Below are 17,015 nucleotides of genomic sequence, written 5' to 3'. Positions count from 1 at the left end.
TTGTTTTGGTGCTAGGGAATGGCAAGAGGGACTTCTAATATTGATAACCTAGAAATAATCTTAAAATTTGACCTTTGAAATTCTTTTAATGCCAAAGTCTTTTGAAGGGGAAAAAAAATACATCCGTAATCTCACTGTGTAATACATTTATGTTTTTCTTTTTACTTAGCTGTACTTCTAGTGTGCATACCAGTTTGTCTTCTGATTTTTAACTTGGCATATATCATAAAATACTTTCTGATTTCTAGAAAATCTTCATTTAAAAATTTTAACAGCCTTGTAATTTGGCGTCGTGTTGCTGAGGCATGATTTATTGAAACATTCCCCACTTGATGAATGATTAGCCTGTCTCCACTTCTCTTTTAAATTACTATACATAGCACCATAATGAAAATAATCTTTACTCACAGAGCATTTTCTGTTCAACTGTTTTTTCATAGGAATAAATTCTCAGGCAAAGAAATACTGGGTCTAGGATTCCACGTGCCTCTGTTTCTTATTAGGTATTGTCTTGGGTCTCACCTGGTGTTCAGTGGCCACCACCCTTACCATAACAGGAAGTATGAAAGCAAATGCACATTCTGGGAATGGTGAGAATGATGATGGGAAATAACAGGACAAGAAGGCTAGGGACAGATCACGAGTCTTGTTCAAACTCTACCCTGTGAGCTTACAAAGGTTTTTAATATAGAGGAGTGCCATGACTAGATTTATGTGTTTGAAGGACAATTCTGTTGACAATTGTGGAGGTCAGATTAGAGAGGGCCCAGGCCAGAGGTAGAGGGACCAGCTAGAAGGACATCGTAATGAATTGCAGGGGATGGATTCAGGAGGTGAGGATTGACCGGCGTTATTGGATATGAGGGGTAAACGAGAGGGAGGATTCAAACACTAGTCCAAGGATTCTGTTAATAATTCGAGTGACTGTGTAGATAGTGGACTATAGCAGGAGCCCATTTCAGGAATGATTTTCTCCATTTTCTTTCTAAAGTAATAGAGTAAGTGTGGAATGACCCACTGCATACCTACTAGGTACCAGGCACTGAGGGGCTCACAGAATGGCATATGGGAGTTAGGAGGAGAGGGGGATTCGGAAATCAGGAGAAGGCATGGTGCCAGCGCAGGAAGGAGCAGAATTGTTTCTTATTCTGAACAAGTTGCAGAAAAGGAGAGAAGGAACACAAATCTAGTAAGTGCAAAGGTACTGAGAGAGGCAGGACATTTTAGAAAAAAGCTCAAGGCTTTAAAACATGTACATGTGGAAGAAATATTAAAAAACACTGACAAAGGTCATAACAGCTGAAAGGTGTTGAATTTTACCGTCTAGTTTGGTGTGGTAGAGGCTGATACCATCCCATTTCCATAGTTGTCTTCCACTAAACACCTTTTTTTTTTAAGATTTATTTATTTTTTTTATTTCTCTCCCCTTCCTCCCTCCAGTTGTCTGCTTTCTGTGTCCATTTTGCTGTGTGTTCTTCTGTGTTTGCTTTTATTTTTATCAGCAGCACTGGGAATCCGTGTCTCTTTTTGTTGCATCATCTTCTTACATCAGCTCTCTGTGTGTGCAGTGCTACTCCTAGGCAGGCTGCACTTTTTTCACATGGGGCAGCTCTTCTTACGGGATGCAGTCCTTGCACATGGGGCTCCCCTATGCAGGGGACACCCCCATGTGGTACAGCACTCCTTGCACGCCTCAGCATTGCACATGGACCAGCTCACCACACAGGTCAGGAGGCCCTGGTTTTGAACCCTGGACCTCCCATGTGGTAGGTGGATGCCCTATCATTTGAGCCAAATCTACTTCCCACTTTTTTAAACAGGCTCAATGTCAGATAAATAATTAAAGATTGTTTGGGTGATGCTGAATGAAGGGGTCAGCATTATTTTTCTTTGCCTGATGGAGTTCTCTTTATTTCAGTTTCCACAGAGCCTGTGGAGACCTCTCGATGGACAGAAGAAGAAATGGAAGTTGCCAAAAAAGGTAATAAGAGTAGTTTAGGTTCTTCAGTGGTTTTTAATATTTAGTATTATTATTATTTTCTAGGTTTATTTGTAATGAATGAGGAACTTTTTTTTCCTAATTGGAAATTTTAAAAATTCCAATTAAAAAAAAAGTTCTTCCATAAAGGTAAATTGAATTTAGAAGTAAATGTCAGAGTCCTTTTTGATGGTGTGGTACCCAGTAAGGTACCCCAGTGTGCCTTGTTTAACACAGGCACATTTTTGAGGGTTTTAAGGTTCTCTCTACAGTACTATTTTGAATATCATTTTATTAGAGAGCAAGTAGGCATTTCTACTTTTCCATAAAAGTTGTGATTATATATTAAAATTACTTTGGAGGTGTTTGATTAAAAATTTGTATTTCTATTAAAATTTGAAATTTGCAATTACTAGAATGATAATTGCTCGGTTTGTCCTTGGTAAAGTAATATGATTATAAACCTCTAAGAAAATGGCACTGCAATTTAGAGGAGTGAGTGTGAGCTTTGTGGCCAGACAGACAAAGGCTTGAATCCTGTCTGCCACTTTCCAAGCTATGGTCTTGATCTTATTCTGGAACTTTATGGACCTTGTGTTTTGCTATTGTTGCTTATTAATGTTTTATAATTTGAAATCTATCTAAATTTCTGATAGGAGAAGTAGTCGGTAGTTAATTGAGGAAAGATTATCCTATTCTTTTGGAGGTTAAATATTTACCTTGTAGTGAAGAGAAATTTTTATAAATAATTTGACCTTTTAGTGACACTTTGACGTTTCTTATTTAAATAGTAGCTAATGAATGATACACATTTTTTAGAATAATAGATAAGCCAACTTTGTAAAAAAAATAAAGCAGTGTAAAAACATCTGTCTTCAAATTATCTCTATTGACATGTATTTACCATTTTTAGCTAATGTTAAATTTGTATAACTTTTCAAAAGATTTATATTTATGATCATGGTGAAATAAGTAGGTATTAGCCTATGTCACAGAGGGATCTTTTTAGTCTCTACTTTTTTCATCTCCGTACATATAATAGGCAGGATTTGGAAGTGATTTTTCACTACAAATAATTAACCTTGAAAAACTGGTGTCTTCCTATAAAACATCAAATTTATACTAGAAATTCCTGCTTTGGTATATACCTCTATCCAATGTATTTCTTTGTAAAGCTCTCTACCTATGTTATATATACTTATATACCTGTATTCCTTGCATCTCTGTGTGTGAATGTATGCAAATTTTCTTATTTCATTAGAGAAGTGTCTGGCTGCATTGGTTAGCTGCATTGGTTTCTGTGAGGCATTGTATTACAACAGACTTTTTTTGTTTTTGTTTTTTTTTAACTGTTTTTTTTGAGGGCATTACTTGGTTTTGAGCTGACTGAAGACAAATTTGATTATAAAGCATTTTATCTTAATGTCATATATCTTCAGTTACCTTATTAACTTGACATCAATATCTCCAAGGATCCAGAAATTCCTGGTCACTCATTTACAAGTGCTTGGCATTGTGAGATACATAGCAAGGATAGAATGGAATCCCTTCCATTAATGAGCATGTTTTAAATTGAGTGGGGTGGAGGATACAAAGATGTAAATGAAATGCATCAGTAAAGATCAAACACAATATTTAAGTTAATTTTATGATTTCTCTTGTATGCTTTTTCAGGTGACTGTTCAATTAATGTTTGATCTGTTTTTTCAATACAGGTCTAGTAGAACATGGTCGTAACTGGGCAGCAATTGCCAAAATGGTAGGAACTAAAAGTGAAGCTCAGTGTAAAAACTTCTACTTTAACTATAAAAGGCGGCATAATCTTGACAACCTCCTTCAGCAGCATAAACAGAAAGTGAGTATACCAGGGCGGGTGAATCTTTTACCTGTTGTCTTTTATTTATAGCTTTTTTGAGCTTTAGAGATTGGTTTTAAGAGAAACTTCTTTTGTATCTGCTATTTTTATTGCATTTACCTGTGAAGGCTATGCTAATTTCTTGGCACAGGTTGAATAGTTCTCTGTTTACTGCCCAGGGAGTAAGTAATGTTTCTATTTGTGGTGATGGAACTTCAGTACTTTTGAATTACCATACTTGAATTACTGTATTTGAAAAGTATAAGCATTTTGGAGTTTGAGTTAAAAATTTTAGTTGACTTTCTCTTGATCATGTTGTTGAGTTAATTTGATATGTTAAAGAACATTTTTTCAGAGAGAAAGATTCCATGGATAAATATCTAAAATGAGGTAGTATAAGATAATTGAGGGAAGCAATGTGACTCAACTGATCTAGCATCCGCCTACCGTATATGAGGTCCAGGGTTCAAACCCAGGGCCTAGCGGCCTGTGTGGCAAGCTGGCCCACATGCAGTGCTGATGTGCACAAGTTGTACCATGCCACGCAGGGGTGTCCCCTGCCTACGGGAGCCCCATGTGCAAGCAGTGCACCCTGCGTGAAAAGCGCAGCCTGCCCAGGAGTGATGCCGCACAGAGAGGTGACGCAGCAAGATGACGCAACAAAAAAGAGACACAGATTCCCGGTGCTGCCAAGAATGCAAGTGGACACGGAAGAACACACAGTGAATGGATACAAGAGAGCAGACGGGGGGTAAGGGGAGAAAATAAATAAAATTTAAAAATCATTTTAAAAAAAGAGACAAAGCTGATGTTTAAAAAGAAAAAAAAAAAGATAATTGAGAATTCCTTAGGAAGTTCTAATGTCACAGTTCTCAAAACCCACAGAGCCCTTTTGAGGGTTTTGTGAGGTCAAAACTGTTTTCCTAAATCTCTTCAGCTGTCATATGCATTTTCCCACCATTTTGACCTTTTTACCAATACTCCTGGCACCTACCTTCACCTGGATCATGGCAGGAGCCCCAACTTGTGCTAGTAGTCGATGCATTTGTACTTCATCCCCAAGCCAGTTAAAAAAAGGCCAAGGTACTCAGTGTCCTTGATGAAGCAATAAAATTAATAATTGTATTAAATCTCAGCCCTCAAGTCCTTGTTTTTTTAAAAAATATTTTTATTTATTTCTCTTCCCCCACCCCCTCCAGTTGCCTGCTTTCTGTCCATTCACTGTGTGTTCTTCTTTTGTCCACTTGCATTCCTGCCAGCAGCACTAGGAATCTGTGTCTCTTTTTGTTGTGTCATCTTGCTGTATCAGCAGCTCTCCATGTGTGTAGCACCACTCCTGGGCAGGCTGCAATTTTTTTGCGCAGGGCAGCTCTCCTTACGGGCGCACTCCTTGTGTGTGGGGCTCCCCTATGTGGGGGACACCCCTGCGTGGCATGTCACTCCTTGCATACATCGGCATTGCGCATGGGCCAGCTCACCACACAGGTCAGCAGGCCTGGGTTTGAACCCTGGACCTCCTAAATGGTAGGCAGATGCTCTATCAGTTGAGCCAAATCCACTTCCCTCAAATCCTTGTCCTTTTAATACTCTGTGTGAGGAAATGGGGTGTATGCATAAAGTCCTGCTGCAAACTAAAGTGTGCTGATTCTCTCAGGGAAAAGCACTTTTGCAATAGTGTGAGGTACAGGCTAAACTAGCCACTCTTTTCATTGAATATCATTTGTAATTGAAAGAATGACATACAACCTCTAGTTTTTCTGACTTGGGTTTTTGGCAAATATCTTCTTTTCTTTTCTCTTTTCAAAGCAGTTTTATTGAGATACATTCACATACCATACAGTCTGTCCTACTTGTACAATCAGTGGCTTTTGTATAATCACCATGTTGTTCATTCATCACGACAAAAAATTTTAGAACAATTTCATTACTCAAAAAAAGCTCCACACGCCTCAGCAGTCACCTCTCAATCCCTCTCTCCTTCCCCAGCCCTATATAACCACTAATCTAATTCTGTCTTTATAAATTGATTTATATTTATATTTTATGTGAATGGAAACATTCAATATGTAGTGCCTTTTGCCTGGTTTCTTTTACTGAGCATAATGTTTTGGTTAGGGTTTTTTTTGCCTGATACTAATATCTTGTAACATTAACATATATTTGTTCAGTTACAAGGAAATACAGTTTTACATATGCAATATTACCCATATTCATATTTCATATGAGGTTTTACTATGCTATACAGTCCCATGTTACGTTTTTTAGCTTTCTTTCTGGTAATATAAATGACCTTAGACTCTCCCTTACAACCATTGTCATGCCGTTATAATAGCACTGCTAGTTACAAACGCTATGCTATGCTTTCGCCTTTCCTATTCATTTCCAAAGATTAACAAACAACCTTTTTACCAATTCTGCACAGGTTAACCCTCAGCTTTCCATTCTCTAGCTTCATTCTAGTGAAAATAAAGTGAGCTTGTCTAGCAAAGAGAACTGATTGTATTTGGTATCACTTTTTAAAGTTTGAGCTTTCAAACAAAAATTAGAATTCGTATATCCTTCACCATGAGCTTGGCACAAAGACTTTTTTGATGAGATCAGTAATAATAACAAATATGTCATTTTGATATTGTATAGTGATGTGCATCAAAATTTGGAAAATCCGAATACCCTCAATATTTTCCAAATTACCAGTTCATGTATTACATTGGCTATCTTGCATGGATAAAATAATCATTCATATTGAAAGATCAATGAATGGTTTGAGTATAGCAGAGTATAAATTCATTGATCTGATTTTAGATTCCACATTGCAAATAACCTTTCAGAAATCACTACTTGGTATAGTATCAAAGTTTGGTATAGTATCAAAGAAGAATATCCACAATTATCTGAAAAGACTATTAAAATTAAGTTTTCTTTTTCCAGTTACGTATCTGTGTGAGAACATATCTTTTTCATGTGCTTCAACCAAAACATACCTGTATGGATTATGTAAAATGTAGACATTTGAAAATAGGATTTTTTATTAAACCAGGCATTAAAGAGAATTTTAAAAATGTAAAACTGCCACTTTTTAACCAAAAAAATTTTTGTGTGAAAATACTTAGGTTTTTTAAATTAAAAATGTTCTTTATGTTACTGTGTAATGTTATTTTGGTATTTGTAAATGAATAAATATATTATTTCTGTTTTAATTTTGAATACAGTAAATGTCAATAGAGGTAACCCTTATAACCAAAAGTTCTCTGGGGTCCTTAGTATATTTTAAGTGTTGTATCCTGAGACCAAAAAGTTTAAGAATTGCTATTGTAATAGAACAAATAAAATATCCAGCCTGTACACTAAAGAATGATAGAATGGGTAATGAAAGAGCCGCTGATGAAGCTTACTAAAATTTGATCTTATAAGAATACACAAAGTATAATATTGACTGATTTTTCAAAAAGTATATACAAAGGAGATTTGGAATTGGGAGCAAGAATACCCAAGGGAAAAGTGTGCTGTTGCCACCAAAACATAAAGGGAAAAAGGGAAGAAAATTAGCACACAAAAAAGTCTACTGATAAAAGAAGGACTTCACCATATATCACCTGAAATACTGTCGTTGAAAGGCAAGCTAAGAATGAATCAGATACTGCTTTTAAAATATAAACCTCCTTAAAACTTCTTATCATTTTAATTATAATTGAAGTAGTTAGGGCAGCAGCCTTCAATTGTATATCCAGAGTGTTTTAAGTTTTTAGAAAAGCTCTCAAAAAAACATGGCAGAATGTCTAATATTTGTTAAAACTCAGTGATAGATACACAGGGGTTACATTTTTGTATATTTCAGTTCATTATATTAAAATTAATGAATACTGTCATATAGAGAGGAGAATCTTTGGGGATGTAGGAAATTATTGTGCGCACATAGTAGTGGTAAAAAGCTGTTTATTCTGTAGTCGTCATTGAAAGGACCAAACAATTGGTTAATAGTGGCCAAGGAGAGATATAGGTTGGAAACTAGAAAAGCTCACATCTATCATATCAACTGCTTGACACTACTATGATAGCGTTCTTGGAATCTTTGAATCTTCTGATTCTCTGAGTCTATGAGATTCTTCCCTTGCATTCCTTCTAGGGGCATATGGACAGTTCAGAATTTCATTTAGCCGTTTGAATCTAACATTGGTAATGCTTGTCTCTCTTGACTCAGTGCTTTAAGTTGGATCCTAAATGGCATACCTGTATCTAAGCTAAAAATAATGACAAGACATACTGGTAATTTGAACAGTTGGGGCACTAATCATTTATTTTCTTCTCTGTGATTCCCTGCTCAAGAGGAAACTCCCTGGGAGAGGCTGCAGTTTCTACACAGGGCACAGACAGGGTGGGCTGGGTCCACTGGGCCTGCAGAGACAAGAGAACTTCAGTCTTACAGTTGGCAGGACAAGGTTATGAGTTTAATAAAGACCAGTGTCTTTCATTTAAATATGTACACCCATACTCTTATGGATATGTGACCCACGTACAAGAGTGAACAATTTCACATCAGCACAGTATGCAAAATGGAAAATACTACTTTTTTAAAAAAGGAGTTTATCAACATTAATAGTAAAAAAATTCAGTGGCAACACCAATGATGAGGTGTAGACTATAAAATCATGTACTTTTTCATTCTAGTGAAGGAAGTTTATTCCAGCATTAATAATACCAAAAATTGGGTAGTGCCTAAAGTCTTAAAATAGGAGAATTTTAAATACATGTCTGTAAAGAGTTTTTATGGAATCATTAATAAAAATAACTATAGAATTATAATGTAGGGATATATTCAATTCATGGCTATATTAGGTTAAAAAGAAGTAGGATATATAACTACACAGGGCTATCCTGGTTATGTTTTTGAGCAAACTTAAACACATGTAAATGCATGTAGAACACTAAAAGGAAAGGAATCAGTATACTTAGAATCTTTAGCTGGTGCAATTATAAGCAATTATTGCCTCAGCGTATTTTTTGCATCTTCCACATAATTCACGTTATTTTTATTAGAAAATAAATGTGTATGTTATTTTTATTAGAAAATACATTATTTGGCTTAGGCGGGGAGAGAATGGAGGTTTGTGATTTGGGGCTATTTCTGCATGGAACAAGTATTCCAAAAATGGTTCATCAGTATCTTTTAATCAGTTCAATGAATGCAGTTGAGCTGCACAAAAGGCTAACTAGCAGTTACCCAGAGATAGATGCCTGTACACTTACAGTTGATGTTTGCCAGACTAGTTGTTAAACTCTCAGTCTTCTTGTCTAGTTCATGTGTATATCAGTGTTCTACATTATTTCAGATATGAAAAGATTAGTTAATTTCCTTTCAGTTACTTAAATCATAAAATATTTAATGACTTTTACTTCTTTAGTCTTCACGAAAGCCTCGTGAAGAGCGAGATGTGTCTCAGTGTGAAAGTGTAGCTTCCACTGTTTCTGCTCAAGAGGATGAAGATATTGAAGCCTCCAACGAAGAAGAAAATCCCGAAGACAGTGAAGGTATTGAAAATCTTAAATTTCAGCTGTCACTTCTTCCATCCTACATAGGTAATTTTTAGTTTAGTCATTTGACTATTTAGGAATTAATTCATTAAGGAAATAGTGTATAGGTGATTTTAAAGCATATAGACTTTAAAATTATATACAACGAATTTATTCATTTAGTCAAATATTTATGTAGCTTCTAAGGTGGTCCGTGTGCTAAAACCGCTAAGGTTTATGTATATTTATGTTTTCCTGTAAAAAAAATTAATGACCTTAGAAGCCCCAGTAGGAAAAAATGTCAGTCCAGGAAACCTGAAAGAAAGAAAATCCTTTTCGTCACTTAAGCAAATTCATGACAACTTGAACAGTAAGTATTTCCTTGTGTTTTTTTTGTTTGTTTGTTTTTGCTAAACAAAGGAATGTGTTACCTAATTTGTTTCATTTTACTTGCTATTAAAGTTTCCATGGATTTCCTTAGTAAATTGACTGCTTCTGATATGGGAATTTTCACAATGCTTTTAGTAGCTTTTTACATATTAAGCATATTCATGTTTTATATGTGCCATCCAGTGCATTCACATATATCCACTGCATTTTCCCCCATCAGATATTCTTTCTGTTTTGAGTTATTTTTGAATTATCGAAGTTTAAACTTGGGGTGTAATTAGAGCTGTTGAACTTTTCTGCTTTGGACTCTCATATTTTAAACTTAGGAAATTCTATATTCTCCAGAAGTTTTAGAAATAATAGATTTTGTTTTTTATTTTATTTTTATTATAAAAATATATAATGTGAAATTTGCTAATGTAACCATTTTTAAGTGTGCACCTAAAGTGGCTTTAATTTCAGTCGTGATATTATACAGAAATGCAAGGTTTTTTTCATCACCACAAACAGTGACTGTACCATTATGTAATAACTCCCCATACCCCTTCTCCCCTTCTCTAGTAACTTGTAATCTTCTTGGGTCTCTATGAATTTGCTTGTAGATATTTCACCATACAATATTTGTCCTTTTTTGGTCTGTTTTATTCCCATAGCATGATGTTTTCAGAGTTCATCCATGTTCATTCATGTTGTCTCATGTATCAGGAACTCATTCCTTTTTAGGGCTGGATAATACTCCATTGTATGAATATACTGCATTTTGCATATCCATTTATCTGTTGATAGTTATTTACATTGCATTTATATTTTGGCTATTGTGAATAATGCTGCTATGAACATTGGCATGCAAGTATGTGTTTGAGTCCCTGTTTTCATTTCCTTGGTATATATACCTAGAAGTGAAATTATTGGGTCATATATTAATTCTGTGTTATTTAAGTTTTTGAGGAGCTGCCACACTATTTTCCACAGCAGCCGCACTGTTTTACATTCCTACTAGCAATGCATGAAGGTTCAAGTTCTCCACATCCTTGCTAATTATTTTCCATTCTTTTTTCCCTTCCCTTCCCTTTCCCCTTTCCCCTTTCCCCTTTCCTCTGCCCTTTCCCTTTCCCCTTCCCTTTCTTTCCCTTTTCTCTTCTCTTTGCTACATTATTATTGCCATCCTAGTGCATGTGAAGTGAAATCCCATTGTGGTTTTGATTTGTATTTCCATAAATATTAATGATTTTGAACATCTTTCCATGTGCTTATATGTTTTTTGGTATTTATTGTGTGTGTGAGTGTGTGTGTGTATTTTTTTTTTAAGGAGGTACTGGGGCTTGAACCCAGGACCTCATGCATGGGAAGCAGGCACTCAACCATTGAGCTACATCTCCTCCCCCTCCTTTTTGTTTTTTAAATATTTCTTTTATTTTATTTTACATATTTTTTCTTTAGGATTAATGTGCTTTTTGGCCAATTGTGTATCTTTGGAGAAATGTCTATTCAAGTCCGTTGCCCATTTTTTAATTGGACTTTTTGTTAAGTAGTAGGAGTTCTGTGTATATTCTGAGTATTAAACCCTCATCAGATATGCAATTCAAATATCTTTCATTCTTTGAATTGTCTTTACACTTTCTTGAAAGTGTCATTTGATAAAAGTTTTAATTTTAATGAGATTCATTTATATTTTCTTTTGTTTCTTGTACCTTTGAGGCCATATTTAAGAAACTGGCGGTGGATGTGGTTCAAGCACTTGAGCACCTGCTTCCCACACAGGAGGTCTTAGGTTCAGTCCCCAGTGCTTCTAAAAAGGCAAAACAAAACAAAAAAAAACCAACAATAAACAGACAACAAGCAAACAAACAACAAGCAAACAAATAAAAAAACCAACCCAGGAGCCAATGTGGCTCAGTGATTGAGTGCCGACTTCTAACATACAAGGTCCTGGATTCAATCTCTGGCCGTGGTGCCTAAAAGAGGAAAAAAAAACTGGTGCCAAATCCAGGATTTACCCCCGTTTTTTCTTCCAAGAGTTTTATTGTTTGAGCTCTTAAATTTAAGTCTTTGGTTCATTTTGAGTTAATTTTTGTAAGGACCCAACATCATTTTTTTTTTTTTTTTTGAGGTACTAGGGCTGGGGATTGAACCAGGGAAACCAGGGCTCAACCACTGAGCCACATCAGCTCCCCTGAGTTGTTTTTTTGTTTGTTTACTTCTTTGGGGTTTTTTGGTTGGTTGTTTTTGTTTTTATTTTGAGGAGGTACCAGGACTGAACCTGGGACCTCCCGTGTAGAAAGCAGGCACTGAGCCACTTGAGCCACATCCACTCCCCCGATGTCATTCTTTTGCTTGTGGGATATCTAATTTGCCAGCACCATTAATTGAAGAGACTATTCTTTCAAAACCCCCATTGAATGTCTTGGCACCTATGTCTAAAATCAGTTGACCATAGATGTGAGGATTTATTTGGAGGCTCTGAATTCTCTTCCATGAATCTATGTATCTGTTCTTATGCCAGTACCAGGCTATCTTGATTATTGGAGCAATGTGCTAAGTTTTGAAATTCGGAAATGTGAATCTTCCACCTTTATTCCTCTTTTTCAAGATGGCTTTGGCAATTCTGGATCCCCTGAAATTCCGTATAAATTTTACTGTGCATGGAAGTGTTTTGTTTCTGGAAAAAAATGTACTTGGGCTTTTGATAGGGATTGTATTATAGCCATTTGTGTAGTTTTGTCATCTTACTATCAAATTATCCAATCTTTGAACATGGGATGTCTTTCCATTTAGCTAAGTCTTTTTTTATTTTTGAGATTTATTTATTTAATTTCTCTCCCCTCCTTCCCCCACCCCCCAGCCCCAGTTGTCTGTTCTCTGTGTCTATTTGCTGTGTCTTTTTCTTTGTCTGCTTCTGTTGTCAGCGGCACGGAAATCTGTGTTTCTTTTTGTTGCGTCATCTTGTTGTGTCAGCTCTCCGTGTGTGTGGCGCCATTCCTGGGCAGGCTGTACTTTCTTTCGCGCTGGGCAGCTCTCCTTCCGGGGCGCACTCCTTTCACGTGGGGCTCCCCTACGTGGGGACACCCCTGCGTGGCAGAGCCCTCCTTTGCGCATCAGCACTGCGCATGGGCCAGTTCCACACGGGTCAAGGAGGGCTGGGGTTTGAACCACGGACCTCCCATGTGGTAGACGGATGCCCTAACCACTGGGCCAAGTCTGCCGCCAACTGTAAAATTTTAACGATAACCAGTGCATGTGCCAAAAGAGCTATAATTCAAAATTTGACTTTGTTAAAGGAAGTCATAGAGGGCATTTTTTAAATAAGTGATTTTCGAGCTGATAGCCAAAGGAAAAGGAGGTAAAAGAACCTTCCAGCAAGAGTGAACAGCAGGTACAAAGTCTCTTTGGTAAGAAGATGCACAGGGCACTCACCAGCTAAAAAAGCCAGAGTGACTGGAGCAAGGGCCGGGTAGAGTTGGAAGGAACAGCATGGCTACCATGAAGGGCCTTTAGGCCAGAGTAACTTTATCCTCAGAGTGATAGGATTTTATTGAAAATGGGGTGTGTGTGTGTTTTGGTATGACTTTTTAAAAGATCCCTTAGGCTTTGTTGGAAAGAGTGGTATGAAGCAGAAGGTGAGAGGAAGAATTGTTTTGGACTAGAGTGACAGCTATGAAGTTGAACAGAGTGGATAGATTCAAGGGACATTCTTAAAGAGAAACTCAAGTAGTCTTGTCAAGGGAGAATATGTGGCTAAATGAGAGGAGGGTTTAAAGATGACTCTTAGGTTTCTGGTTTATTTAATTAATAGGAAACACTAGGAAAGAACCTGATTTGGGAGTGTTGGTCACGAGACCAGGGTAGGACATACTGAGTTTGTGAAGTGGCCACATGTGTTAAAAATTTTTTTAAAGTGAAAGACCTGTGTTAGGTTAAATTAAAAATCTTCATAATATTATTCTAGAGCTTTGCTATCCATTATGTAACCACTAGACTCATATGACCTTGAGTACTTAAAATGTGGCTAATCCAAATTGACATTCCAAAAATGTAAAATACATACCAGATTTTGAAGATTTAGTACCAGAAATTGTAAAGTAATTCATTAATAGTTTCTTTTAATATTGATTACATAATGAAATGTCAACATTTTGGGTACAATGAGTTAAATATATTGTCAAAATTAATTTTACCTGTCTGTTTTTACTTTTTTAATGTGACCACCAGAAAAGTTAAAATTATAGATGTGACTTGCCTTTTATTACTTTTGGACAGCATTGTTCTAGCGTGTCAGCTCTGCTGGGTAAAAAGAAATGCACAGAAATAGGCCTTGTTACAAATGGGAACATGAAAAGTTTGGGAACACCAAAATTTATGGGATGGTTTATGTTTAGGTTGGTATTGATATTTTTCTTTGTTTTTCAGATTTAATATAAGTTATTTTTCATTGTTAAAAGCTTTTATGCTTTGCTCTTAATATCCTGGCTGTGATATTATATGATAGTTTTGCACAATGCTACCATTGAGGGAGACTGAGTAAAATGTACACAGGATCTCACTGTATTTAGAGCTGCATATAAATCTATAATTATCTCAGTAAATTTCAATAAATTAAATTTTTTTTAAAGCTTTTATGCTTTGAATTTCAGAAGGTCAAGATGATTTGGTCTCTCACTTTCTCATCCTGTAGAGAACGTTAGCTTTCCCAGAGGCTCTAATACTTCACTGAGGTCACCAAGGAAAATAATTATATCCTAAACAGCCACTTTCAAGCATGGCCTCTGTCACCACCTGACACATGTTCATTATTAGATTTTTATGCTGTATCATTATCTTTAAGGTGCTGAAAATAGTTCTGATACAGAAAGTGCTCCTTCTCCTTCACCAGTTGAAGCTGTCAAGCCCAGCGAAGACAGCACTGAAAATGCCACTTCTCAAGGGAACACTGAACCTGTAGCTGAGCTCAAGTCCACCACTGAAACTGCCCCCAGCACATCTCCTGCCTCAGTAGTCCCAAGTAGCAAACCAGCTGACAGCGAGAATGGGGAGACCCCAGCCAATGACAGCACAAGGCTTGAAACAGCAGAGCCCATGGAGGTGGATCATCCTGAGCACAGAGCTGAAAGCAGCTCTAGTCTTGACCTCCCAGCAGCCCCCAAAGCAGACTCTACAGATGCTGAAATGAGGGTACCAGAAAACAGCACAGCTAAAGTTGATGGTGATACCAAAGAGAGAGACTTGGAGACAGCCAGCGAGAAGACGGAACCTAGAGATGAAGATTTGGTTGTGACTCAGCAAATGACTGCCCAAAGGCCTGAGCCCCAGTCGGACAACGATTCCAGTGCCACATGCAGTGCTGATGAAGAGGTGGATGGAGAGCCCGAGAGGCAGAGGTGGGACTAGTGCCTTAAGTATCATCCTGGTCTTGCTATGTGTGTTGTTGAATGAGTCACAGATGGTACTGGCTACAGAGATTACTCCTATGTCAATATTGGCAAAAAGTAACCTGTATCATTTTAATACTGGTCTATGGTGTTCCTCAGCTATTTAAATAGCTAAGAATAATTGTGATCATTTTTTAAAAATAAAACAATATAAATTTCTTCTACATCTGACTTGTTACATATATTCATATTTAAAAACACAAAACAAAACAAGGATTTTTCAGCTAACAAATTTGTGAACAGAGACACAAATTGCTCTCATGTCCAGTGATGGAAGCAGTGTGATGTGATGGTGGAGGCAAGAACAAGGCCTGCTGTATTCATGTTACAGATGGGAGGAAGCGCTGAGGTGGGAAACATGATCAGTATCCTAAAAATATTTTTAAAGGCATTATTTAAATACAAGGCAGTGGTCATGAGAGTGACTTCTTTTTTATATCCATTAATGTTTTAGGTTGTTCATATTTGTAATTTTAAAAGTACAAATAATTAAAATTTAAATTTATAGATTCATTTAAAATAAACTAACATAACTAATATCTTTATGGTTTCTGTAAAAATTATAGTAAAAAAGGGAAATAATTTTTCTGGATTAGGTATACTTTAATATATTTAATTTTCTGGGCATTTCCTTTTCCTTGAAAGAAATGGAATCATCTTGAATCACAGGAGAATGTTGGATTAGTGTAAATTCTAGAAATGAATTAGACTAAAGCATCACCAGAAACCCAATCAAACCCTACCTTTTTTGCCTTTTTTTCTTTCCTTTTTTTTTTTTTTTTCCCAGAAAAAAGAGGCAAATAAGCCCCTTGAATGATAGCTAAATTTTAGTCACAATTCAGCTTTCAGAGTGTGTCCCTGTGTCTCTCTACTTTCAGTCCATGGACTATATATTTTATATCTTACATATTCTAGAAGGAGATTTGGTGCTGAAATAATAGTATTGTGCATGACTGTGGTAATTTTTCAAAAAGAGATTTTTATATAGTAGATGCTAAAATTTCTTCGAAAAGAATTGAAATAAAATAGAGGGTCCTAGTTAACCATTGCTTTACAGAGAGAGAATTCAACCATCTAGATCACTCTTTTATCCCAACCTCACAGTAATCTGTATTTTATTTTAATAGTCTCAGCCTTTACCTGTAGTAAATATTATAAATGAATTCTAGCTATATAGTCCCTTTTTAAGCGTTTTTTAATGAAACATTTCATCTACAATAAGGATTATCTGTGTTTTGCACTGTTGGTTTTGGTCATTATATTTATAAAGGAAAAATTAGCCTGGTAGTAATCTTAAAGGATAGGTATCTTAAGAGTTGAACATAATAGTAGTCTTGAAATTCAGAAATAACTTGTAAAATTCTGGTGGTTTCTGAATGACATTTTTAAAGTTCAGTTCGCTTCTAAACACTATCAAAATAACACTTTCAATTTTCTGCCTATTTTATTATCATCATTGTTCTTTATGTAATGTATAATTACATAAATTCTTTCTTTCCGAGTTTCTAATTTTATTACCAATTTATTATGTTTTTAAATGTTCATCTTCCCCCTAATGATTATGACAACATTGGAAAATATGATCAAGCCACATCAATACATGACACATGTGTATGCACATGACACTAGTATATAATTTCCTGAAGTTCACATACTGGATGTCCTAACCTCATATAGAGGTATTAGAAACGAGTAGAACAGCTGGAGTGTAAGATGTTAGGTACTATGGAGAACTTAACAACACACCCATTTAAAGGGATAGCTGCTACACTGTGTAGTTGCTATGTGGGAATGTTGGTTCTCTGTTGCCACTTCTTTCCATTTTTTAATGAGAAACAAGAAGCTTGAAGTTTTGGAC

At 36.2% G+C, this 17,015-nt stretch overlaps 1 protein-coding gene and 1 non-coding gene across 23 annotated transcripts in view; one reads left to right on the top strand and one right to left on the bottom strand.

Annotated features, from left to right (window-relative positions):
• The window catches only part of NCOR1 (nuclear receptor corepressor 1), a 162,507-nt gene that overhangs the window by 98,779 nt on the left and 46,713 nt on the right, over positions 1-17,015 (top strand). For 10 of the 22 annotated variants that reach the window (XM_058283402.2, XM_058283392.2, XM_058283401.2 and 7 more), the window contains 4 exons: positions 1,919-1,981; positions 3,694-3,833; positions 9,233-9,359; positions 14,554-15,106. In XM_058283402.2, coding sequence (XP_058139385.1) covers positions 1,919-1,981; positions 3,694-3,833; positions 9,233-9,359; positions 14,554-15,106 — 883 coding nt within the window. Of the gene's footprint in view, positions 1-1,918; positions 1,982-3,693; positions 3,834-9,232; positions 9,408-14,553; positions 15,107-17,015 lie in introns of all 22 variants that reach the window. The other 12 variants (XM_071210287.1, XM_071210286.1, XM_071210291.1 and 9 more) reach the window with 2 other exon arrangements.
• TRNAG-CCC (transfer RNA glycine (anticodon CCC)) lies at positions 11,039-11,110 on the bottom strand. Its single transcript has one exon. It is a non-coding gene; the product is annotated as a tRNA-Gly (tRNA).

The sequence above is a fragment of the Dasypus novemcinctus genome, chromosome 21 (genome assembly GCF_030445035.2).
Source record: "Dasypus novemcinctus isolate mDasNov1 chromosome 21, mDasNov1.1.hap2, whole genome shotgun sequence".
In the NCBI taxonomy this organism is placed as follows: domain Eukaryota; kingdom Metazoa; phylum Chordata; class Mammalia; order Cingulata; family Dasypodidae; genus Dasypus; species Dasypus novemcinctus.
The sequence above is the reverse complement of the archived record's forward strand: the minus strand, read 5'-3'. Positions and strand labels throughout refer to the sequence as shown.